This window comes from Aethalodelphis obliquidens, unplaced genomic scaffold (assembly GCF_003676395.1).
Source record: "Aethalodelphis obliquidens isolate GAN/ISIS:26980383/991018 unplaced genomic scaffold, ASM367639v1 scaffold62, whole genome shotgun sequence".
NCBI classification, from domain to species: Eukaryota; Metazoa; Chordata; class Mammalia; order Artiodactyla; family Delphinidae; genus Aethalodelphis; species Aethalodelphis obliquidens.
In genome coordinates this window covers 4567227-4593468 of record NW_020838006.1, presented here as the reverse complement: position 1 = coordinate 4593468, position 26242 = coordinate 4567227, and the positions used below count along the sequence as shown (strand labels likewise).

Below are 26242 nucleotides of genomic sequence, written 5' to 3'. Positions count from 1 at the left end.
CACACACACACACACACACACACACACACACACACACACACACACACCCTTGTACTTCCCTGACATGGTGAGATAAAAAGGGCACCAGAATCAGAGAAAAGATGGAAAAGATGTACATTTGTGTCCCATGTTTGCAACTGATCAGCTGTGGGACCTGGACAGATGACTGCTGTTCACTGACCAGTCACCCCGCCTACAGAATGGGGATAAAAATCACTTTTCCTAACAGCTATTTCACAGAGCACTTTCAAATTCATATAAGTAACAGCACTCTGCAGTGATACGAAACAAGTGAAAGAGATTACTCATCAGAAAAATCTACCTGCCTCCTATAAATTCTTAACCTTTAAGGCATCAGCCCATCCCTATGTCCCCTGCTACAAAATATTCCCATGGAAGCTGCCAGAGGGCCCAGGATTTCTTCCTGTCTCTTACATTTCCTTTCTCAACAAATCAAAGAACTTGTGGTTGGTTGGGAGTGACGGGTCTCTGGGACAATATGCCTGGGGGCTCACTCAGCGTGGACTGATGTCCTTCCATTGTCCTTGACCTTGCCCAAGTGCGTAGGGTTTAACCCACAGAAGGAACCTGTAACCCGAGCTACATTTGTGTGGTGCACATGGCCCGTGATTCCTGTTACACAGGATCAAAATGAGCTCTCAACGAACGCAGTAAATCAAATACCCTCTTTCAGAATTAAAGCTTTAGCTAAGCCTCTATCTTATCTTTTACCCTGAACCAAATCGGAACACTGCTTTGGAAACGCTGACCTATTTCATGGGTCACCTGCCAAAATCTTCCGGAGAGTATCCACCATTAAAGATCCTGAAATGTGTTGGGAAAGACAGCTCAGAAGAAAAGGGCTTGCCTTTCACTGGCAAGGAGGACAGGTAATCAAATCACAACAAAGGCATCATGGCTGGTCCGCTTGGTGCCAGGAATCCAGGGCTCTTGGTCCAAGTTAATAAAGAAACTAATAATAATTAAAATCATTTAAAACAGAGCCAGTAAAGTCTGTGGGCCAAGCCTGAAGGTTCTTTTGTTCCCCCCTGGATTAGCTATCACTGTGCAGTGTGTGGGCATCTTGCCCCACCTCTACCACGAGTTAGCTAACTGGACACCACAGGCAACTCGCCTACATTCTTCAGGGAATAAGCATTTAGGTTAAACACAACAGCATGAGTAATACACAGAGCAAAGTACAGCTGGCACACAGTAGGGGTTCAAAAATAATTGTGGTTTCCTCCTGTTCTCCTAACCTCAACATAGGCCAAGATTGTAGGTGAAATTCACATCCTTGGCTCTACACTCAGAAAAATGATTCTCAGGTACAGACAACCTTACCCGATGATTCTTATATAAATATACCAGCGTAGTAAGTGAGATTGCTTCTGGGGGGAAAAAAGAAAGCTGCTAACCCCCTGAATTCCACAATACTATACGAGTAATATAAACTTATCATGTAGACCAGTGGTGCCCAAACTGTGGTTCCTTAACCATCAGCATCGCCATCACCCGGGAAATCCTTAGAAATGCAAATGCCTGGGCCTCCCCTGAGACCCAGTGAATCAGAAACTCCAGGGGTGGATCCAGTGATCCCTGTTAAGCTCTCCAAGTGGTTCTGAGGAACACTTAGGTTTGAGAAGCAACAGTGAAGATGAATCCTCCAATGAAAATGAAAAAGCTAAACTCAGGCAGGAAAGAGTTAACACTGAAGCTCCTACTGAACTGATATTCTAATTTCCAGAAGCCTTTAAACCAAAATTAATAGATATACTCGCAACCCTACTACCCAAGTCAGTGGTCATTTTTTTTTTTTTTTTAAATTATCTTGGCCTAACCCTCCATCCCACAGGACACCACCGAAAGCACTGAAACAGAACACTCCAGCCTGGTTAGTTCTCCCTCAACCACGCCTGCTGTCCCTGGCACTAAGCCAAACCACAAATAATGCCTGGCACTATTCCAGGCACTGAGGACGCATCAGTGAATGCAGGCCTGTGCAAGGAACCAAATCCAGAGAGTTAGTAGCAAAGAAAAATATCTAGATTGGATTTCAAAACTTAAAATTTTTTGTACTTCCCTGGTGGCGCAGTGGTTAAGAATCCGCTTGCCAGTGCAGGGGACATGGGTTTGAGCCCTGGTCCGGGAAGATCCCACATACTACGGAGCAACTAAGCCCATGTGCCACAACTACTGAGCCTGAGCTCTAGAGCCCACAAGCCACAATTACTGAAGCCCACGCACCTAGAGCCCGTGCTCTGCAACAAGAGAAGCCACTGCAATGAGAGGCCCGTGCACCACAACGAAGAGTAGCCCCTGCTCGCCACAACTAGAGAAAGCCCACACGCAGCAATGAAGACCCAATGCAGCCACAAATTAATTAATTAAGTTTAAAAATGATATCAAAACTTAAAATTTTTACACTTTAAAGGATACCATCAAGAAAGTGAAAACTCACAGAATGGGAGAATATACTTCCAAACTATGTAGCTGAAAATGGATTTGTATCTAATAAAGAATCCTTACAACTCAGTAATAAAAAGACAACCCAGGGCTTCCCTGGTGGCGCAGTGGTTGAGAGTCCGCCTGCTGATGCAAGGGACGCGGGTTTGTGCCCCGGACCGGGAAGATCCCACATGCCGTGGAGCAGCTGGGCCCGTGAGCCATGGCCGCTGAGCCTGCGCATCCGGAGCCTGTGCTCCGCAACGGGAGAGGCCACAATAGTGAGAGGTCCGCGTACCACAAAAAAAAAAAAGACAACCCAATTTTTTTAAATGGACAAAAGATCTGAATACACATTTCAGATATATAAGATATACAAATGGTATATTATTTTATATTTTTCAGATATAAAAGATATACAAATGTCCAATAAGCACATGAAAAGATGATCAACATCATTAACCATCAGGCAAATGAAAATCAAAACCACAATGAGATACCATTTCATACCCACTAGGATGGCTGGGATCAAAAAGTTAGATAATAACAAGTGTTCGTGAGGATGTGGAGAAACTGAAACCCTCACACACAGCTGGTGGGAATATGTATAATGGTGTGGCCACTTTGGAAAACAGTCTGGCCAGTTGCTCAAAAAGTTAAACAGTTGCCATAAGACCCAGCAACTGTACTCCTAGGTATATACTCAAAAAGAACTGAAAACGTATTCACACAGAACACTTTACACAAATGTTCCCAGCAATATCATTCATAATAGCCAAAAAGTGGGAACAACCAAAATGTCCACCAACTGAAGAATGGATAAACAAAATATGGTACACCCATAAAACAGAGTATTAGTCAGCCATAAAAAGGAATGAAGTACTGATGCAGGGTACAACGTGGATAACCTCGAAAACATTATGCTAAGTGAAAGAAGCCAGTCACAGAAGATGACGTATTGTATGGTGCCATTTACATGAAATGTCCACAACAGACAAATCTAGAGACAGAAAGTAGATTAGTGGTTGTTTAGCGCTGGGGACAGGAGGAAATAAGAGGTGACTGCTAAAGGGCATGAGGTTTCTTTTTAAGGTGATGAAATATTCTATAATTGATTGCAGTGATGGTTGCCCAACTTTGTGAATATACTAAAAACCACTGAATTGTACACTTTAATGGTAAATTGTACGTCTGTGAATTCTATCTCAATAAAGCTGTTTTTAAAAACAGAGCTGGCAAGGCTTAGGAGGCAAAGATGTGGGCTTTCCTGGTGGTGCAGTGGTTGAGAATCTGCCTGCCAGTGCGGGGGACATGGGTTAGAGCCCTGGTCCAGGAAGATCCCACATGCCACGGAGCGGCTGGGCCCGTGCGCCGTAGCTACCCGAGCCTGCGCTCTAAAGCCCGCAAGCCCCAACTACTGAAGCCCACGCACCGCAACGAGTTGCCCCCATTCCCCGCAACTAAAGAAAGCCCGTGCCCAGCAATGAAGACCCAACGCAGCCAAAAATAAATAAATAAACTTGGGGAAAAATAAAAAGAAGACGACAAAGATGAGATGCCATGACAACTATAATTCACAGAAGATGCTGCAATTGTCAATACTGGTGTTACACTGAGGTTGGTTAAAGCTGGACTGAGGCAGAAGAGCTCTCTACCTGGGTGACCTCCTCTAAACAAAGGCCCTGGACAGACAGCCATAACACAGGACCAACAATTTTTAACCTGCAGTGACAGGAAATAAGAAATGTTCTTCCATTCAGGTCTAAGGGGAAATCAGAAACCCAGACTGCCCCAGTTTTTAGTGAGAAGTTGATGACATGGTCATGTCATTGTTACAGAAGGTTCCCCTGTGGAGGGGTCACATATGAGCACGTGATGACCTGGAGAAGGGTCAGGCGGGCAGCAGTCTGGGGGCACCAAGCAAGGATGACTCAGAGTCTCAATCAGCAGAAGTGGCAGACGTCATAAAAAACAATCAGACGTGGATGAAATGCAGCACATCTCTTCTGCTTGAATCCGCAAGACAGAAATGAGTAAAGCCAGCTTTTTAGCTCTAGATCCACATTCGCTCTGAGTCAATTAATCTTATGTCTGGCTTTTCATCTTAAAAAATGGTAACAATGATCGGTCTTGGTCTAACACTAGTTGACTTTTTAAATGATTGAATGAGGTATTTGAAAAACTCTGAAATAAACATAAAAGTTTTAAAAAAACCAACAAAAACAAAGCTCTAGCTTTGTAACAGATTCTTAACACTAAACAATTTATGTGAATCATCTCATTTACTCCTCACAGCACCGCTAAGGAAACTACTCACAGGGGCCCATCTTACCAAGAGGAGGGGGGCTGCCCAGGCTCACTCAGAGCAGGCCCTCGACTCCAAGGTGTGCCCATCACCGCCATGCTTCACCACTGTTCAACTTTTAAAATTACTTATTATGAGACATTTCATACATACAAATTCTAGAACCTAGAAAGCACAAAGAAAAAACAAACAATCAAGCACCTGTGTACCTTCTGCCAGCTTAAGAAATAAAACTTTCCAATACCCTGGGTGTCCTCTACCAAGTGCCAGCAAGGATGTGGAAGGATGTGAGTTCTCAAACCCCACTAGGTGTGTGGAGATGGGCACAACTGAAACAGGAGGGAAGGGGGCAGGGCACAACCTTTAAAAGAAGGACAGCCATTGAGGATACAACATAAACTGGTTAGAACCAATTAGGCCCAAGATGGCAGAAGATTCGACTTCCGGTAGACCTTGAGCCTCATTAAGCTCTCATTATAATACATTAGCATATGCTAAACAACACACCCACAGGCACCATGACTGAAGGCCCCCCATAAACGGCCCAAAAGTGGGTGGGGTCTAATTGCTGGAAATTCTCACCCCCTCTCCAAGACTGTTAGAATACTCCTCCCACTCATTAGCCTATGAAATTAGCCAGCCTGTGAACACTAACAACCCTGTAACCCCGAGGCCTCTGGCCTTCTGAGATGACCCACACTCTGTCCCTGGAGTGTGTTTCTCCCTGGGTGCTCTTGCCTTTTGAGATGGACTGCATTCTGTCTATGGAATGTGTATCTCTCTAAATAAATCCACTTCTTACCTATCACTTTGTCTCTCACTGAATTCCTTCTGAGCTGAGACATAAAGAACCTGAATTTCAGTAGGTCCTGACACCAGGTGTATGATTTTAATTAAAAGACAGTGGGTTCAAGTCCCAATCTGGGTTGTGCAGTTTCACTATCACGCTGGAAACCAGTGATGCCATCTGGCAGATTACAGGCTGCATCCCTGTGACCCAGCGATGCCATCCCTGGGACAGAGACAAGGCCTTTCCCGGGGGCACTGTCTATAACAGCAAATGACCGGAAACCATGCAAATGTCCAGTGCAGGGAACGGATACACTAATCGTCATGAGCCTACAAGGCTTCAGATATCAGCCATCTGGGAGCAGAGAGTTCCTCCCTCGTCCACACCTGGGCACCCGGGAAGGTGGGGGGTGGAGTCAGTCATGGGCCAGGCTCTGAGGGACATGGCTCTTGACTCCCTCCTTCCCCGCTGCTCCCCTGTTCTCTGTGCAGGCAGAGAACCACCTGGCAGATTCACCTCCACCCACGTTCCCTGAGCACTACGCTAGGAACCTTGGGAGAACGAAACCCCAGAAAGTCAAGCCCACATGCCTGGGGCAGGTGGGGGTACAGAGTGGTCCACACAGAGTGGAAGGAACTCTCCACAGAAGGGAAGGAGTAATTGATCCCGACAGGTATGATGAGAAGGGAAGCTCGGAGGAAAATGGTCTGCACCAAGCACGGTTAGAGATGACCTCAGAGGCCTTCCAGAGCCGCGGGAACAGCAGCACCTTTACTCTTTCCATCAGATACTTGGGTAACTTAACTGCCCAGCTCAGAACCCTAGGGAACCTTCCTCTCCCCACTTACTGCACCAGGAGTAACTGCAGGGAAACGCTGCCCGGCCCTAGTGCAGTGACACAGGGAAGTCATCAAGTCATCACTGTCTAAAAGGCCATGACTCAGCAGGCTCAGGAACAGGTGTGCCAGCCACCAGCTCTGTGACCTGGGGCAAGTTCATTAACCTCTCTGAGCCCTGGTTTCTTCCCCTATAAAATCAGAATCACCATCACAGTAAGAAAGCTAATAACACCAACCTAAGAGGGTCACTGAGAACATTAAATGAGACTGTAACCAGACAGGGATGGGGTTCCCTGGAGAAACAGAACAAGGCATGGCTTTCTTGACAGAAGAGAGGCCATCTTTGGCTTAAGCCATTTTGTGATCTGAGCCACAGTGCTTGCCTTTGAACAGGTCTCAGTAATTAAGGATCAAAAGGACAAACTTATCAGGCAAGAGAAGTAACAATAGCAAAGATACATCAGTTGTAAAGACTCCCAGTTAGACTGGCCTAAAGCACTATCTTAAGTGGTTTGCAGGATTTAAACCAGCCTCGGGTTTAAACACCACCAGATCAACTGGAACCTAAGGAATGATGATGTTGACCATTTCTGACCCTTGTAACTTTCAATCCACTTTAGCTTGGACTCACTCAGTCCACCACCCAAGCCCCTTCGTGAGTATGCATGTTCCTTTAGCTTAAAACTTCCCCAATTTTTCCTCTCTCCCTTTCCTTTGACTCTAAAGTTGTAGCCCACTTAAACCTCAGGGCAGAGCTCCCTCGCCTGACCGCTTGCATCTCATACAAGCGTCCTATATTAATAAATCTACTTCTTGCCAAAAAAAAACTTCCCCAATTTTGTTGCTGGGGAGACACTGCTTTAGGAAAGATCCTTGGTGTTCTTACTTGCTCCAAGTAATAAATCCAAGAGCTAAACCCAGTTTCCGGGTAACATGATGATATATGTAAACTACTTTGCACAGGGCTTGACACCAATGAACACTGTAGCCAAAGGCAACTGGAAATCCTCAATGAGCAAAGTCTTTGCATCTCCAAACTTGCTGGCATTCATGAGCCAACAAATCTGTCTCCCCTGCTAGGAGTCAGGCAGCCACCTGGGCTGGTTTTCAAACAGACTCTTACAGAAAGCCATCCAGGGGTGAATCTGGAACAGGAGTTCGTGAATTCCACTCACACAAGCTGCCGGGTCACCATTTTCATTCTCAGGCTCACCTTCTCCTTCCTCTGCAAGTCACTGGAATGAGGCAATAACCTAGATTTTTCCTGCTCAGGCCTAATAAGCTGGAATTTTAAACAGTCAGTCTTCCCATTTTCTATTTCCTCCAATCATATTTGGTAATTTAGGTCTTGACCTTGGTTTTAATTACAGACCAATAAAACAGGAGGGAACGGGGCAGGGCACAACCTTTGAAATAACGACATAGCCCAAGGACATGACATAAACAGATTAGAACCAAATGGGTCCAAGATGGTGGACAAGTCAACTTCCACCAGACCTTGAGCCTCAGTATATGCTCACTGTAACATAAGGATCAAAAAGTGGGCAGTGGCCCAATTCCTGGAAATCCCCGCCCCTTCCCAAAATAGCTGGAATACTCCTCCCACTCATTAGCCTATAAAATTACCCACCCCTATAAAAACTGACAACCTCATACCCTGGTGCCTTTCTCACCTTCTGAGATGGCCCACACTCTGTGGAGTGTGTTTCTCTCTAAATAAATCCATTTCTTACCTTTCACTTTGTCTCTCACTGAATTCTTTCTGCGATAAGACATCAAGAACCTGAGCTTCGTTAAGTCCTGAAACCAGGTGTGTGACCTCAGTTGGAAGACTGTGGGTTTTGGCTGGGTTTGAGTCCCAGCACGTGGGTTCAAGTCCCAATCTGAGATGCACGGTTTCACCAGTGCATTAGCTGGCCTAGGGATGGACCAAAGTCCATGCGCTTAGAAAGGGTATGTGAAATAAAATTCATATTTTGTGGCAAGACAAGAAAAAATTAAACAAAAAAAATTTTCTTTGCCCTTTGGCCTCCTCTCTCCCTTCTACTGTGCGTTGTGTATCTGCATTACACATGGACCAAACGTTCCCCATCGGCGGAAATACCTGCTCAACCATGAAGAGCAACATTCTCTTAGCATCAAGGAGACAACTCCTTAAACATAACATTCCTTCTTTATCTGGTACAGACTTGGATTGTATGAACTGTCAGTAATTCATTTAACATAAAGCCCTCTGTCTCAAAAAACATATGTAACTATGCCTTGACTTCTAATGGGCAGAACAGTTCTCAACACTGAGATGCTATTCCCAAGTTATAATCCTCAATTTGGCTCGAATAAAATTTCTACTTCTTTCTTAGACCGACTGATTAATTTTTCGTCAACAGGTATCTCGGGAGTTACCAAGAGACACAATACAAAGGCAAAATTATTAGTTCTAGCTTTGATGTGACCACCACTCTGAATGCCAAGAAAGTAACCTGTGATGAGCTGCAATGTGTTTCCCCAAAATTCATATGTTGAAGTCCTAACTCTCGTACCTCAGAATGCAACTGTATTTGGAGACAGGGTCTTTGTAAAGGTTATTATGTTAAAATGAGGTCACTGGGGTAAGCCCCATTGCAACATGACTGGTGTCTGTCTTAGGACACAGATACACAGAGGGAGGACCACGTGGAGACACGGGAAGAAGAGAAGTCCAGGAGAGGCCTCAGAAGAACCAACCCTACCAACACCTTGATCTTGGGCTTTGCAGGGGAGCAGATTTTGCCACCTCAAAATATGCCTCTTTGGCACATTAATTATTATTATTTTTTGCGGTACGCGGGCCTCTCACTGTTGTGGCCTCTCCCGTTGCGGAGCACAGGCTCCGGATGCGCAGGCTCAGCGGCCATGGCTCACGGGCCCAGCCGCTCCGCGGCATGCGGGATCTTCCCGGACCGGGGCACGAACCCGTGTCCCCTGCATCGGCAGGCGGACTCTCAACCACTGCGCCACCAGGGAAGCCCTGGCACATTAATTATTTTAAGGTGGTTGTTTTTTAAGAAACAGCAGACAAGGAGGAAACTGAAAACCAAGTAGGAGTTGTCCTTTTGTAAGAAACATTTACATTCATGAGGGAAATCTCCATTTGTAAGGGGATCTCCCTCCAAGTACCTGGAAGAGCTGGGAGGACCAAATCTCTAGAAACTCTCAGGAAAGGGGAAGGCACTGACTTAAATCTGCGTAACCACCTTACCCTTGTTTACTGTGCTTTCCCCATTACCTCCCAGAACTGACTATCCCCACCTTCAACATCCTCTTTTGTCTTTAGCTGAGGATAATATTTAAGGTGAGGGCTTCCGCCATTTTGGTGAATGACGTAGTTTTCCTGGGTCTCTCCTATGCATACATGTTATTAAACTTTTGTTTGGTTTTCTCCTGTTAATCTGTCTCACGTCAACTTAATTCTCAGACCAGACAGAAGAACCTAGAAGGGTAGAGGAAAATTTCTTCCTCCAGACAACGTGAAGCCTCCAGATCTGTGAGAAAATTAATTTCTGTTGTTTAAGCCACCCAGTCTATCGTACTTTGTTATGGCAGCTCCAGCAAACTAACACAAGGCCCACGTTCAGAGTCAGGAAAACCAAAACGGACCAAGCAATGAACCTGGTGGTAGAGAGGAACAGAAGACCGGGGAAGCAGGTTTCCCATCTCCCCACGTCCCAAGTGCTAACTCAGCTGAATGTAACTTTTAGAATTAACCAAAGTCTTACCACGTTTTCTGGCAGCTTGTGTCCAGGGAGATATTTTACATTTTCATGGTCATTATTTATGATGTCTGTCAGTTTTCTCCCATTAACCGTTTCTTCAAAGACCCACATCTTGACCGTGGAGGCAAACTTCTGAAGTTTCTTGACATTATCACCAATTATTTTTGCAACAGCTGAACCCCTGCAAAAGAAACAGTGGAAAAGAAAACAAACTCACTCGAGCAGAAGAGAAAAAGCACTAGATTGTATTTCAGGAGACTTGCGTTCTGATTCAAGCACTGAGCTTAGAACTCAGATGTGATGTCGTCTCAGCCGCAAGCTGTTTGTTCATTTGGTTTTTTAATAAATTTATTTATTTATTTGTTTGTTTTTGGCTGCATTGGGTCTTCGTTGCTGCGTGCAGGCTTTCTCCAGTTGTGGCGAGCAGGGGCTACTCTTCGTTGCAGTGCGTGGGATTCTCATTGCGGTGGCTTCTCTTGTTGCAGAGCATGGGCTCTAGGCATGTGGGCTTCAGCAGTTGTGGCTCGTTGGCTCTAGAGCACAGACTCAGTAGTTGTGGCACATGGGCTTAGTTGCTCCGTGGCATGTGGAATCTTCCCAGACCAGGGCTCAAACCCATGTCCCCTGCATTGGCAGGCTGATTCTTAACCACTGCGCCACCAGGGAAGTCCAAACTGTTTGAAACTTAGTTGTTTTCACTTGGAAATACCACCCCATGATCAGGAAAGCCCCAGAATTTGCTACAACGTCAGAAAGCACCACCCCTTGAAACTAGTAAGCACCAACCTATCTTGGAAGAGAGTATCACAGAAGGAAGAGAAATCCACCTGAAAGATGGCATAAAAATAACACTTCAAGCATTCATGAAGTCTCCGAAGCAACTAGGCTATATTTCAAATCCATCAAGATTAACATGCAGCTACCGTAGAATAAGCTGTGTTCTGGTGAACTGCAACAGGCTCCATGTGCAGTCATAAAGGAAAGACAAGCCCCAAGTGGATTCCAGAAAAGGAGCAGAGCAAGGGCATGGGTCCCCCCAGAAGACACCCAGAGGCCTCTAAAAGCTCCCTTTTTTCTGCATCTCTATTCACCAAACCTTTTCTGGTAATGAATCAGTCTCCAATAGGCTTTCCCACAGGGGAAGAGAAGATGCTAGTTAACGCCAGTCCTCTGCACAAGAGCCGCGGGTGTGCGGCTGGTCCCCGTGGCAGAGGTGATCATGGTCAGCGGGTACCTTGCCCATCTCACAGGTGTGTTGAGTGCACACTGATTGGGCCGCGGGTGGTACCTAATCCCGGCTGAACCAATCAAGTTCTTTTACAGGAATCTGAACAGAGAAATAGTTTCTTAGATAACTTTCCTGGTGTGAGGAGCAAAGGAAAGAATGGTAAAGAGCACCTTGAGAATTCACGTGTCAGGGCATTCATTATTTTTTCTAATGATTTTTCCTAACGATACAGACAATTTGTGAAATGGAGTAAGGGGTGATGACGGAAAGGGGGTGGGACCAAGCTGATGCAGAAGAACAGATTGGAGACAGTTATCCTTATGTTTATCTTTGGCTGCACAACAGAATTACCTGGGAGACTTGGCATTATCACCAATTATTTTTGCACATAACACCTTGGGCTAGATGCTGGTGATATAAAAGGCACAGCTCTCAAAAGCTTCCCACCCAATTGAGAGATGAACAAGGTAAAAGGAATTCACAATCCTGTGTGTGATAAGAGGTGAAAGGGAATGAGGGACACGAGATTAGAAGGGTAAACTGCGAGGGACTTTTAACATAAAGGACTCAGATGCAACCCAGGTAATCCATGGGAAGGCTCGCCTGCCCAGCGTTCAGCTGAGGGAACCACGGTGGACAGACCTGGCTGGGATCCAGGGAGAAGACATGGGAACGGTGCTGAGGAAGACCATACCTCTGCAGAGAAGCAAAAAGGGCTTCATGCATCAGGGATGGGAAAAGCAGGCAAAGCAGAGCTTCCAGCCAACACTGAGCTAATCACAGACACGTGAGGGAGCCGGGCCAAGCCAAGAACTAACCAGCTGATCCAGAGATGCACAAGCAACAACATGTGCTTGTTATTTTCAGCACCGAGTTGGCAGAGGGTGGGCTGTTTTGCAGTGGTAGCTAAGGGATGCATCAGACTCAGCAACGCTGAGGTAACTCCAGGTAATTCTGGGCCAAGCTATTGGATCTGCCACTCATGGATGGGGGAGGGGAGGGAAGGGAGGAGATGGACACCAGGAAGAAGCATGAAATTCAATTCAAGAATGAATCCAGGGAGGGACTTCTCTGGTGGCGCAGTGGTTAAGAATCCTCCTGCTAATGCTAGGGGATACGGGTTTGAGCCCTGGTCCAGAAAGATCCCACATGCCGCGGAGCAGCTAATCCCGTGCACCACAACTACTGAGCCTGTACTCTAGAGCCCGTGTGCCACAACTAGTGAAGCCCGCGCGCCTAGAGCCCATGTTCTGCAACAAGAGAAGCCACTGCAATGAGAAGCCCGTGCACCACAACGAAGAGTAGCCCCTGCTCACCGCAACTAGAGAAAGCCCCCACGCAGCAAAGAAGACCCAACTCAGCCAAAAAAAAAAAAAAAAAAAAAATCCAGGGAGATGAACAAAAAGATTCTAATGCCTATAAGGCCTAGTCTTGTTCTTTCTATATAACTTATACAATAATATATTTTTTGGGAGATCAGAAATGAAAACACTTTAATTTGTTCTGCTTTAATCTCTTTCAGTACTATCTCCATTTGAACCAAGGATTTTCTTTGCTGTCCACCTTTTCTGTGTTGTTTATAAAACCTCAAAAGTATATAATTCACCTCAACATAATAAAGGCTATATATTCTATACGACAAGCCCATAGCTAACATAGTACTGAATATTCTTACCACCAAAAATGGGGAGATGGGGGCAGGAGGAAACTCTTGGAGGTGATGGATGTTTATTACCTTGATTGTGGTGATGGTTTCATGGGTGTATCCCTATCTCCAAACCCATCAAATATTAAGTATGTCTGAGTTTTCTGTGTTTCAATTACACCTGAATAAAGTTGTTTTTGTTTTTAAGTATAATCCATACCCAAAACTCCTTTGTGGCTCTGAAATGGTACTAAATGTGTTTGTCACATATGTGTAAGGAACAGGATCAAATAGCAAAGGGAGTGTTTTGGAAGAACCCGTGTGTTTGAAGGCAACTACATAAAATCCACATGTAAGTGAAAACCCTGTCCTAAAAAGATGCCTGGCCTACAGAGGACCAGTCTAAAAACATGCACAGATATATTAGAACTGAGTCTAAAATAAAAGAAAAATACTGCGTCCAGTCCAGTCCATGGAGGCAGTTTGTGTGTGGCTCAGCCATGGTCGGGGCTGGGGTCCCATGGCCACGGTGGTGGCGTCTCCTTGTTTCAGGGGCTGTCCTGTAACTGTTCCAGCCTGGTCAGGCACAGATCGTTAACACGGCTGGGTCAAGGGCACAAGCAGCCATTGCTCCACCTGCCAGCTCGTCCATCTACTAAAGGCCAGGTCTGCGATGAGTCCGGTTCTCCCCCAAGTGAGGAGTGGGGGCCAGAGGTAGCCCCAATGGCTGAGCGCTTGCCCCCCCCACACACACACACGCACACACAGCACCAAGTGACAATGACGCATGTGTGCCCTTTTCAACTCTCCTGGCCTCCCTGAGAGAGCGCCGAATGTCTCATGTGAGTGTTGCGGTGTTTCCCAGCTCTCCAGCCTGTGTGAATTTCCCTTCTTCCCAAAGTATGAGGCGGCCTCCACTCAGAGCCTCGGCAGGGACCAGTATCTGGCAAGGGTTTTATAATACTGTTTTGTTTCCATTCTATTGGTGGCTGCTGTTACCTTCTACTTCCAGTCTTTGGAGTGGTGATATAAAGTTTTCTTTTAAAGTCAACTTTTAAAGAAAGTCTAAGTGAATAAGCCAAACAAAAGCGAAAAGGGCAGTTTAAAGAAGGTTTAATTCCATCTAAACCTCCACCTGGCAGATTAAGACACGACACAGGAGGCTCGGTCACTCTGACCTTGGGTTACTCAACCAGGTAGTGGCAGAACTCGGAGGGGGGCTCAGCACGGCTGACGGCCAGTCTTGGGTCTTTACTCCGGGGTATAATATCACATTTCCTATGGAATCATGAATTACTTATCAACAAGTCTTGGGCCTCAAAGTACAGACTAGTTTGCAACCTCAGCAATATTATGCCAACAAAATTTAAAAGGGACTTAGGGTGGGAAATCACGACCCAGTGCCAGCTGGGTACACACTGGGTATTTGACACAAGAGCTCATTTCATCTTTCCAGCAGCCACGTTATCCCCACTTTACAGATGAAGAAGTAGAGGCTCAGAGAGAATGAATAAGTCACCCGGTCACGCTGTCCATGTAGAGCCAGCAGTTCTGGCCCAGATCTGTTTCCAAAGCCCACACTTTCTACTAATTCCTGTTTGCTGAGGGGTAGAGTAGAATCATTTTGTTAAGAATACACATTAAGCACCTATGCCATGCAGACACTGTGCCGGGCACAGAGGACACAGGGGATAAAGCTGGCAAGTCTAAGGTTGGGGTGGGGGAGAATTCGAGCCAGAGGGAAGGGCCCGTGGAGCAAAGGTGCAGGAACGGGGTGGGGGCATGGAGACTGTCCTCTGCTTTTACCCAGAGTCCACACCTGGTGGGAGGTGGAGGAAGGGGGAGGGGAGAGGTTATGAGCAGCAGGGGGAGACAGGGAGAGGAGGCTGAGAAAGGAGCAGAGGAAGGGGAAGAGGAGAGGGAAGGATGGGGCAAGAGGCAGAGGGTAGGGGTTTGCTGACTACCAGGTGTCAGGCACTGTTTGTTTGCTTTTTGTTTTTTGATTGACATGTAATTGACAAATAACATTGTATAAACTGAAGGGGTATAACCCTTTCATCTGATACATTTAGGTATCGCAATCTGATTACCACCAGAGTACTGTTTTCAATGCTTTACCCACATTATCTGTTTTAAGCCTTAGCAACCCTCTGAGACACGGACTATCACGATCCCCATTTTTCAAGTGAAGACACTGAACTCCCGGGATCACACTGGTGGTCAGTGGAAGAGGAGAGATCCGCAGCCCAGGCCATGTCTTCACCACTCTGCTCTCCCTCCTTGGGTCCCAGCTGGACACTCACCTGCTGGAGGTCCTAACCTCCACTGGCAACACCCCCCTTCCCCCAGCCCCTTGGCATTCACTCACCTCTTCCTCTCTAAAAAGATGTGACATTTTAATCAGCCAAGGAACAGGATGCCTATCAAGTCAGGTTGACAATTCCCAGAACTGCATGGGGTGCAGGAGCTTACTGGCACAGAAAGGACGCCACAGACCATCCCTCTTTTACCAAGGAGGAAACTCTCTAGGGAGAACAAACAAGGGTGCAGCTAGATTCTCCCCATCCCGTGCCCAGAGCTGATCCTACGTGTGGATCCAAGGGAAGAGGGTGATCAGTTTTGGCTTAAATAACATCGACTTTCTTATTCATAAAAGCAATACATGAAAGACAAAAAAAAATTATCATCTTACCACTCAGGGAGAACCACTGTTAACATTTTGTGTAATTCTTTGCAGTTAAAGGGCTTTTAAAGTACAATCAAATGCCAGAGTATTAGATGCAAATGTGAAAAATAAAGTATTTTAAAAATAGATTCAACTTGGTGAATGTTTATTTGATCTCTGGATAGGAAAGCTTTATAAGTTAAAAATCAAAGATAGCAACCGCAGAGGAAAAAAGATCAATGTGAACAACTTCACATAGAGAAAAAAAGGAGGGGGAGAAGCAGATGAAAACAGTCTTTCTGTCTATCAAAATCCAAACTGCAGAGGAAAAGCCTCAAATAGAATGTTACATTTAACAAAAAACAGGATGCAAAATTGTATATGCCATACGATCATATGCATCACATGCGATTAACAAAATACATACCACCTCACACCTGTTAGTGTGGCTACTATATTAAAACAAAAGAAAAACAAGTGTTAGAATGTGCAGAAACTGGAACCCTTGTGCTCTGCTGGTGGGAATATAAAATGGTGTAACTGCTATGGAAAACAATACAGTGGTTCCTCAAAAACCTAAAGATAGAATTACCATATGATCCAGCAATTCCCCTTCTGGGCATATACCCAAAAGATTTGAAAGCAGAATCTTAAAGAGATATTTGTACACCAATGTTCATAGCAGAATTACTCACAACAGCCAAAAGGTGGAAGCAACCCAAGTGTCCACTGATGGATTGAACAAATAAACAAACGCTGGTATATTCATACCGTGGACTATCAATTCAGCCTTAAAAAGGAAAGAAATTTTGGCACATGCTACAAAAAGAAGTGAACCTTGAGGACATTATACTAAGTGAAATAAGCCAGTTACAAAAAGGACAATTACTGTATGATTCCACTTATGTGAGGAATTTACATGAACTCTCTCTTGAAGTTGGAATCCAGCCACGACATGGAGAAGCCCAAGCTCGCCTGCTGCAGAAAGATAGACACGTGGCCAGTCGCCCCCATTAGCCTGGCCAAAGCCTGCCCACTGTGAAAGGGGGCATCGAGGACCAAGAGCCCCAGTCCACTAAACACCTGACCGCTGCCTTATGAGTGAGCCCAGGTGAGACCAGCAGAAGACTCTCCCTGCTTAGCCCAAATTGCTGACCCCCAGAATCAGGAGCTAATCAATGATTGCTGTTTGAAGCCATTAAGTTTCAGGGGAGATACTGGGGCAGCAACAGATAATCAATGAAGTTCCTAGCACCCAACTGTGGAAGGAACTGAGCCCCAAAGTAGAATGATGGCAAAGTGCCACTAGGATAACCTTAAAGGAGTCGGGGGACTTCTGGCTTAGTTCCTGACATCATCAAGCCTGGGAGTTAGAGATGTGGGGAAGGAGAAAGACCTGGATGGTTGACGACCCCAGACACAACTTCCCACCAGCAAGGATTGAGAGGCTTGGAGATACTACTTGGCCTGCGACAGGGAAGATTTAGGGGACATGTGACTCTTCTATCCAATGGGACATGTTTTAGAAAAGAGTGGGCTCGGCTTCCTCTGGTGGTGCAGTGGTTAAGAATCCACCTGCCAACGCAGGGGACACGGGTTCGAGCCCTGGTCTGGGAAGATCCCACATGCCATGGAGGGACTGAGCCCGTGCGCCACAACTACTGAGCCTGCACTCCAGAGCTCGCAAGCCACAGCTACTGAAGCCCACTTGCCTGGAGCCTGTGCTCCGCAACAAGAGAAGCCACCACAATGAGAGGCCTGCCACTGCAGCGAAGAGTGGTCCCCACTTGCCGCAACTGGAGAAAGCCCCCACACAGCAACAAAGACCCAACGCAGCCAGAAAAAAAAAAAAAAAAGAGTAGGCTCGCCTCAGCGCTGCTCACAGACTAATGGGTAGAAGCTGGAGGTGACAGATTCTCCTCTCAAATATAAGACTTTTCTAATAATTAATTTACTAGATTAATTTTAAGATCAGGTGCCTTAAAAACAGTAAACTATGATCATGTCATGTCTACAAGAAATGGGATGCCTCCTTTGGAGGGAAACTGAACAGGATGTTTGTTTGTTTTTTTTTTTTTTTGGCCACACTGCAAGGCACGCAGGATCTTAGTTTCCCAACCAGGGATCGAACCCGTGCCGCAAGCAGTGAAAGCACAGAGTCCTACACGCTGGACTGCCAGGGAAGTCTCTCCAGGATGATTTTTAAGACCTCATTTCAATTTGATTTTTCTTAAGTGGAATATTGTTATACTAGACATTTTTGGGAGGGTAAGCTACTCAATATTTTTGTGATGATGGGATTTGTTCTCAGGTAAAAGTATGCTTCTCATTAAAAATAAGAATTTATAGAAACACGGACATTGGAGTTAGAAAGATCTGGGTTTCAACTCCACCTTATTAACCACTGACCTTGAAAAGTTTTCTAATCTCAGTTTTGTCACCTAAAATAGGAATAATAGTAGTACCGCATAGACTTGTTATGAGATTTAAATGAAATAATGCACATCCCAGACACAGAAAATGACCCTAAGTGGTAACTGTTATGATTATCCCCCTTAAGGGAGGGGAGGAAGTGAAGAATGATGAAAGAGGTGAAAGAGGGCTAAGATATGAAAATCAGACTCATCCCCAATATAGCTGTGATGTATACACTGCACAACAACAGAAACAGGTGTGCGGATCAGCCTGGCAGGTGTCCTCAGCCTGGCTCCTGAGGGAAATGGGTCTCCTCCCAGGTCAGCCCGAACCACCACTACCTCTCCCTCCAGCTTCCACAGTAGAGGTGTGTCAGCGTCGCCTGTGGACCAGGAAGGGGTCGTTCTGACCTCAGAGGAGCTAACATGCAGATGCCTAAACTGTTTCGAGCTCTCCACGTGGGGGTACAGCAAGGATCATCACAGGCACTGAGCAGCACAGTCAAAAACGATGACACTGGGGGATGAAGAGCTGCCAGGCTGCATTCAGATGTTTCCAACAGGACAAAAAGGGTCAGCCACATGTCCAGCTTCACTCATCGGTGCAAAGTAGGCCAAAGCTCTCCCTGACTTTCAGTCCCAGGAGTCAAGCTGTGCTGAAAACAAGGGCAAAAGATAACTCCTGGAAACACCTCCCGCTCTTTTATCTTCTCCCTTCTTCTGCCTCTATTCCTTAGCATTTTGTGATTGGCATTGGTAAAAGTACACTTCTCACTGAAAATGCTAAGAATTTATAGAACACGGACATTGGAGTTAGAAGGATCTGGGTTTTAATTCCACCTTATTAACCACTGACCTTGAAAAGGTCTGTTTTGTGATGGCTCTGGTCAAGGATGATGGAACTAACACAGACAGCATTTTTTCATTAGCTGACAACTGCTGGGTGCTAGTCACTTTGCACTCTCTCAGATCATCTCATTTCATCCTCACCATGATCCTAGACAGCAAGTACCCATGTCAGGAGCAATGATTCTTGGAGAGAAGCAGTTTGCTCAAGGACCTAGAACTTGATGTGGCCAGAAACCCAGCGGGTAGGAATCCCGAGTGCCTCCTCCCACTGCTGCCTGACCTGGCCTCCCAAGGAGGTGTGGGGTGTTTCTGGACTTAGACTGCAAATACAACCCTGAGGTTTTAGTTCTAGAGCTGCATCTTGCACTGTGTCTGGGTGCCCTTCCCAAGGTTCTGGTGAAGGAACTTTGTTTCATCTTTGGAGGAACCTAAGAAGCTTGTTTTTTCCTTTCTGTTGCTATTGTGAGTCACCAGGACCAAGAAAAGCCATGCCGCTTAGGAAGCACCTCCCTGCATCCTCACAGCGGGCAGCACAACAGGGCTCAGCTGGATGCAAGAGGCCCCCTTGGCCTCCTCTCTCCCACCGTCTAGAGGAAAAGAGGTGAGGGAGGGCGGGACAGGCCCGTCAGTCTTCAGGTATCTGCATAGCAACTGATGATTATTTACATTGGGGGACGCACCAATGTGAGCTTTAGAGCCACCTTTTAGCTATAGATGTAACATCACTGTTTCCATAAGCATTCTGAGCTGCTTCAAAGTCCCAAATGTAGGGACTTCCCTGGTGGTGCAGTGGTTAAGAATCCGCCTGCCAATGCAGGGGACACGGGTAAGATCCCTGGTTCGGGATGATCCCACATGCCACGGAGCAACTAAGCCTGTGCGCCACAACTACTGAAGCCCGCGTGCCTAGAACCCGGGCTCCACAACAAGAGAAGCCACCACAAGAAGCCCATGCACCGCAACACAGAGTAGCCCCCGCTCTCTGCAACCAAAGCCCGGGCGCAGCAACAAAGACCCAACACAGCAAATAAATAAATTTCTTTTTAAAAAAAGTCCCAAATGTAAACACTGCTTAAGTAATTTCCTATTCCTGAGCATCTGGAAGGGTCCATCTTTTGGTAACCTGTTTTAAAATCAGCAGAAGGCTAAAATCTCTTAGGGAAAAATCTGTTCCACTCTCACTCAGGGAATATGATTCAGCAAGTCTAGCTTCAGTGCTAATGCTGATGCAAGTTGTCTTTGGACCACATTTTAAGAAACATTACTAAAAACACTATTTAAAACGTCTACTCTTGGACTTTCTTGGCGGTCCAGTGGTTAAGATTCCGTGCTTCCACTGCAGGGGACACGGGTTCAATCCCTGATTGGGGAACTAAGATCTTGCATGCCACGTGAGAAAAAAAAATTCAGAACAGAAACCAAAAAAACAATCTAAAACGTCTAATCTTGTGACAGATATTTCATTCGACTTTGTACTTCTTTTGAATTTATCTTCCATATCCTTATCTATCTGTGACGTGAAGGAAGAGATGGTGTCCACTTGTGTTCCTATCCCTGGAAAAACCACCATATCTGCATGGAGCAGACAGTCAAATGTCTTTGACCAGAGCTGAACACTCAGTGGGCCCCTGGGCAGCCTCTCTGTGTCCTTTTCTGTCCCTAAGTTCCTGAATCTCTCTGGGGAGGTCGTGAGCCTCTCTCTAGGACTAGCATGGCTCTGCACCCAGGGCAGCGACAAGGAAGCCAATGACTGTTCCAGTCTGATCCCATCATTAACAGAATCGGCAGCCAGCCCAGACCATCGGCACATTTCTCAATTGCTCTGCTCCAGTGTCACTAGCCAAGTTCTACTCCATTTCCTTGGGCTGGAGTGAGCCAAGAAAAAGTCAAGTACATCAGAGAGAAGCTGCGGGAAGCCGGGGGCATGGGGCCAGCGGGGGGGAGGGGGGACGGAGGGGCAGGGCCACAGGAGGGTCACTTCACAACTCTTATTTCAGGCCCATATCTGGCGTAGCCCAGCCATGCCACTTCTCCTGCACCTTGCAAAGGAGGAAAAGGTGCTGTCATCTGTGGTTCTGTGGCCTCTTACAGAAGAGGAAACTAATGTTAAAGAACACGCGCTGAATGGGCGCTTTTTCAGTCTCACGGCCCACAAGGCAGCTGACATTTCACTCAAGTGACCTTGGGATCAGAACTGGCAAAGTCCAGCTGAAAGTCCATACGAAGCTCTGCAGTGGGCAGGTATCAACTCCATTACATGTGGGACAGAACATTCTGTTGTTGGTTGAAAAAAAAAAGTTTACAGAAAAGTGCATAATATCCTAGTATTTGCAGGGCAGAGAGATAAAAGAACATATGTAAACATTCACTTGCATCTGATAGAATTCTTCCAGAAAGAACAGAAGAAACTGATAACAGTGGTTTTCTTCCAGGAGATACCTTGGGAGACAAGAGTGGATGAGAGATGTTTCACTGTGTTTTTTGTGGGGTTTTTCGTACCTTTTAAACAATGTGAATTATTGCCAAATCATATGCAATTACATTTTTACATTAAAAAGTTAGTTTTTAGACATTCATTTAGTATTTACTTAGCATATGCCCGGCACTAAGGTAGATGCTGTTCTCAAGAGCTGGGAGGGGAGGAGTGGAAACAGATAATCAAATAAATCATCACCTTGCAATGACAGATGTCAGCAACAGAGGCACAGGGAGAGGGCCCTCACCTTGCTGGGATGGAAAAGTGGAGAATCAGATAAGGTTTCCTGCAAGAAGTACTTTCTGGGCCAAGTCTTAAAGACGGAGACCAAGTAACTAGTACCAATTGCTGCAGGACTCCTAGAAGCCTTAACAGTGGTAAGTGTCCGGCCACCAAAAAACACAAGGACTTTAAGGACATCACTCTGAACTATTCTATACTAGTCCCTCGGATGTGGGAAAAATAGGGCGCAGCTGTGGAAAAAAGACTGAAAATATCAGATGCTATACCATATTCTGCCTCCTCTCCCCCGGTCCACTTTCCTCTACAGTAACCCAAACACACCAAATAATCCCACTGTGTAAGTTTCAGAAAAGTAACTAAAAGAGCTGACATTTAAAGCGCTTACAAGAACGCCTGGCACAAAGTGCTTTATAAACGCTAAAGTCAAATAAAGCCTATCGGAGAAGCAAAGCTGCGCAAACATCCCCCCAAAGGAGAATTCCCAAAGTCCCTGAGCTACTGGGGAGCCCGGCCTGTAGGAACTTGGATTTTCTTCCCGATACTTTATTAAGATACTAGACTTCACAGAAGCCGGAGCGGGACCCGCACTTGGAAGGGCAGAGCCGGCCCCGCCCTCGACCTGGATAGCAGGCGCCCTTCAGTCCCCTCTGCCTCGGTTTCCTCGATTCGGAAACACCAGCAAGAACGCTCGAGCCTCCTCCAACTCCTCGACCCAGGCGATGTGCCCAGGAGAAATGAAGAACGCCCTGAGGATGTTGCGCAAACCCCCCGGGCATGGCGAGCAGGTGGCTTCCGTGCGCCCGCCGCGAAGTGCCGCGAGCGCAGACAGGTGCCCGCCGGTGCGCCGCCCCTCTCTCCGCGTCGCCCCCGCAAGCACACGGGCCCAGGGCCTCCCAGCCCAGTGCCTCAGCGCGGCCTCCCCGGACGCGCGGTGCCCAGCCCGGCCGCGAGGCCGCCCGCCCCGCCTCCCCACGCGCGGTGCCCGGTGCCCACGCCGTGGCGGGGACGTGCGCCCTCGGACGTCCGGCAGAGGGGCTTCCCGCAGGCGGAGCCCGCGCCGCCGGCCCGCCGTCGCTCACCAGTTCCCCGAGCCCACGATGCACACTTTCAGGGGCGCCGCTGCCATGGCCAGGCCGGAACGCAGCAGACCGGCGCGCGCCTCCCTGGCCGGCCGCCCGCTCCGCCTCCGCCTCCTCCCGCTCGGCCTGAACCAGCTGAGGCTCGCAGCAGCCCGCCCCTCCCGCCTGTCGGCCAATGGCCGCTACTACCCCCGCCCGAGCGCACAGGGCTACAGCTGACAGCCTGGAGGACCCGCCCCGCCACTCCCGAGAACCACCGCGCACGCCCGGGCCCGGCTGGCCCCTGGCCCCGCTCCGGCACCGCCCAGCCCTGCCCGAGGCCTGTCGGGACTTGTAGTCCGCGCCCCCTGGATCGACGCTCCCGCCGCGCCCCTTGCTTCCCCGGGCGGTTGCGACCTGACGCGCGCTCCGGGCGCCTGGGGCTGCACTACCCTCCCCGCGGAGCAGTCCTGACCCGGCTGGCCTACGTTCCCCCGACTCCGACCCTCTCGGGAAGAGCTGCCGGGGCTGCAATTTGGAGCCGAGAGAGGAGCCTGGATTGACTCTGAAGTCAACCAGGCTTGGTCCAGAGCTCGAAGTGGCCACCCCATCCTCTTCAGCTTCCGCCTCTCTTGTGGAAACAAGAAACCACCTGGCACCGCCGAACTTCGCGGTGGCCGTGTATCTTCTGAGGCCTTCGGGACTTGGCCGGACAGTACCTGCGCTCTAGGGAGGGGGAGACCTAGACACGGGCGGCGTCGCCGTCACCCACTGGCTTGGCAGGACTGGCCTCCTCATGGTCTTCGCCCCAGGACACCAGGAGGTTTGCGGTTGAGACCACGCTTCCCTCCTTCCTGAGAAACGGGACGCTGTGTATCCATTGTGAGCATCACTTTCCACCAGGCGCCACGCTGGACCCTGAGGAGGAGGACAAAGCGGTGTGAACCAGGGTTTCTGAAACTCCGCTGCAGCTCTGAGTCTCCGGAGCTTTTCAAAATCCCCACGCCCAGTCAGCACCCCAGACCAATTGCATCAGAATCTCCCGGAATGGGATACAAAACATTCAAATTTTTTGAAGTTCAAGGGGTGATTGCCAAAGGACTCAAGATTGAGAACCAGAGAACTAAAATATCAGTGGAGACTGGCTGAGGAAACAAATACTCTAGTACCTAGAAAAATACTAGGCTTATTAGTTTGATGCCCGGAGGATTAACTGTTATTTTTGTTTTCACTTCTACATTGTATGAAAAATTTATCTCTGTTACTTATGATACTTAGGCAAGGAACTATTTAGAATGAGTGAGACAGAGCATGCCCTCCACTCCTCACTGGTGGTTAGCTCTCAGTTATTTGCCAGGAAAGATACCAAAGCGGGAATGATGTGAAGGATGGGCTATCCAAGCTTTATTCATTTTTTTCCCCTTGCCATTTGTGTTACCAAACAGGTTTGTCTAATTAAGTAATGAACTCATGTACTTGAGGAGTCAACATACTTTGCCAAGATTCACACCAACTGATCGGCTCACTTTTAGCCTTTGCCTAAAAGATTTGTTCTTTATATGGACGCTCCCATTCCGCAATGCTGCAACTGCACCTGCATGAAAATGAACTGCTTGGATGTTCTGTGGACCCATTCTGCACAACATCATACAGGATTTATCAATCAGCGGAGATGCATGACATATTGTGCCAGGATGGACATAGTGAGTAGTCATTTATTTTCTAGACTGGCTACAAAGATCATGCAAAATTACATGTATCAACAGGGATATATACATACATAGTATACCTGTAAGGGAAAAGAAGGGAAGGAAACACAAAATACAAGATTGTGGTTCTAGTGGAGAGGAAGGTTGGTTATGCTTTACATTTTTACATATATTATAAACATTTTTGTGTATTGATTTAATGAAGGTCTTGGGGGAGGGGAGAAGCTCCAGGACAGAGGAGTGAGACAATCCAGTGCTGAGATGGCTGGTCCTCTGCCAGTCCCCCTCCTGGTCAGCTAAGATAGCAGGGCTGCCGAGGTTGGCCTCCTGTGGGTCACCCAGAAGAGGGTTAAACAACTTGGAGGACGACAAGTTAGCCCATCTCACTGGACGTGTGAACTCTTGAGGGACCTGGAGAAGTCCCAGGGTGTATACGATTCGGTGTGTGGAGACAGCACCTGACAACATAACTGGGGTATGCATGTATCTTGGTAAAAACTCACCAGGCAGCGAGGAGAAGCCAGGCAGCCCTTTAGAAACTCAGCCTAGCAATCTCCTTAGCCAGGTCATTGAGTTCACGCAGCACACTTCTGATTTTCTGCATTACAGGAGGCACAGCAACACTATTCCAAACTTTCCTATATAACTGGAGTCTCCTTTACTCTCTTGGCTCCAGCTAACATTTTCCTTCGTTCTCTTAAGCCCTCACCACCAGGCTCCTACCGTGTCCCTAACACCCTCCCAGGGCCTTTCGACTCCTGCCTGCTACCCGGTCCCAAAGCCAATGCTGCATGTCAGGTGGCAGCAACACTCCACTTGCAGGTCTCAGCATCTGCCTGGTTATTTCTTGTTTAACAAAGCATCCCAAAGTTAGATCTCCAAGCAACCACATTCATTTCTTTAGCTGCAGAATCAGAGGGGGAGGCTCTCTCCACATGGGGTGCACGGTCAAAGGGGGCTGGAGGATCCACTTCCAAGCTGGCTCATTCGCATGCTGGCAAGTCGGTGCCCACTGCTGGCTGGTGGGCTGCAGGCCTGAGTGTTCTCCACGTGGGTGGGCCTCCCCAAAAGCTGCTTCCCCTTGTGCCTGTATCCTACCAGCAAACATCTCAAGGGAAAGGAAACGAAAGTTGCCAGTTTCTTAAGACTTGAACCCCTAAATAAATCACAGCATCACTTCTGTCATGTGATCTTTTGGTCAAGAAATCACAGAGGCCAAATTCTAGGGGAGGGGACATAGGCCTCACCTCTCAGTAAGACAATGTCAGAGAAGTTGGGGGCCAGGTTTTAAAACTGCCACAATCTGTAGTGTATTTTCATATTATAAGTGAGGACAAGAGATACAGCAAGACTAAAAAAGACTTCCCAAAGTTCCCATGGGGAGTCAGAGCCAGGAATTGGGGATTCTGTATCTTACACTCATCTGACTACTCATTCATTCAGTGTGTATTTACTGAGCACCTGCTGTGTGCCAGTTGCGGTGCTAGGTCCCAGGGATGAAGTATGAAACGAGAGGCAAGGTCCCTCCCCTCTTACATACTTATATTTAGCGGGAGATACAGGGCCAGTTGACAGGTAATTACCCTACAGTGTAATTTACTATGGCAGCCCAGAAAAAAAGCCTCTGTCCCAGATTTGGGGGCTCACGGAAGGCTTCTTAAATAAAGTAAGATCTTTGTTGAAGCCTGAAGAAAAAGGTGCTGTTGGCAAGGTGAAGGGCTGGCGGCGGGTCGGCACACAAAGGAGCTCTTCCAGGCAGAGGGAAGAGTATCAGCTAAGATTCAGAGACAGATGACATGCTCAGGAACTAAAAGGAGCTCAGTA

The 26242-nt window shown here is 47.3% G+C and overlaps 1 protein-coding gene across 3 annotated transcripts in view; it reads right to left on the bottom strand.

Moving 5' to 3' along the window:
- Nucleotides 1-22874, bottom strand: part of GPD1L (glycerol-3-phosphate dehydrogenase 1 like) — a 55375-nt gene extending 32501 nt beyond the window's left edge. For 2 of the 3 annotated variants that reach the window (XM_027088184.1, XM_027088186.1), the window contains exons 1-2: nt 22731-22861; nt 10135-10312 (exon numbers count right to left, since the gene is read on the bottom strand). In XM_027088184.1, the coding sequence (XP_026943985.1) occupies nt 10135-10312; nt 22731-22777 (225 nt within the window). In that variant the 5' untranslated portion in view covers nt 22778-22861. Of the gene's footprint in view, nt 1-10134; nt 10313-22730 lie in introns of all 3 variants that reach the window. The other variant, XM_027088185.1, reaches the window with a different exon arrangement.
- Between the last annotated feature and the right edge of the window lie 3368 nt (nt 22875-26242).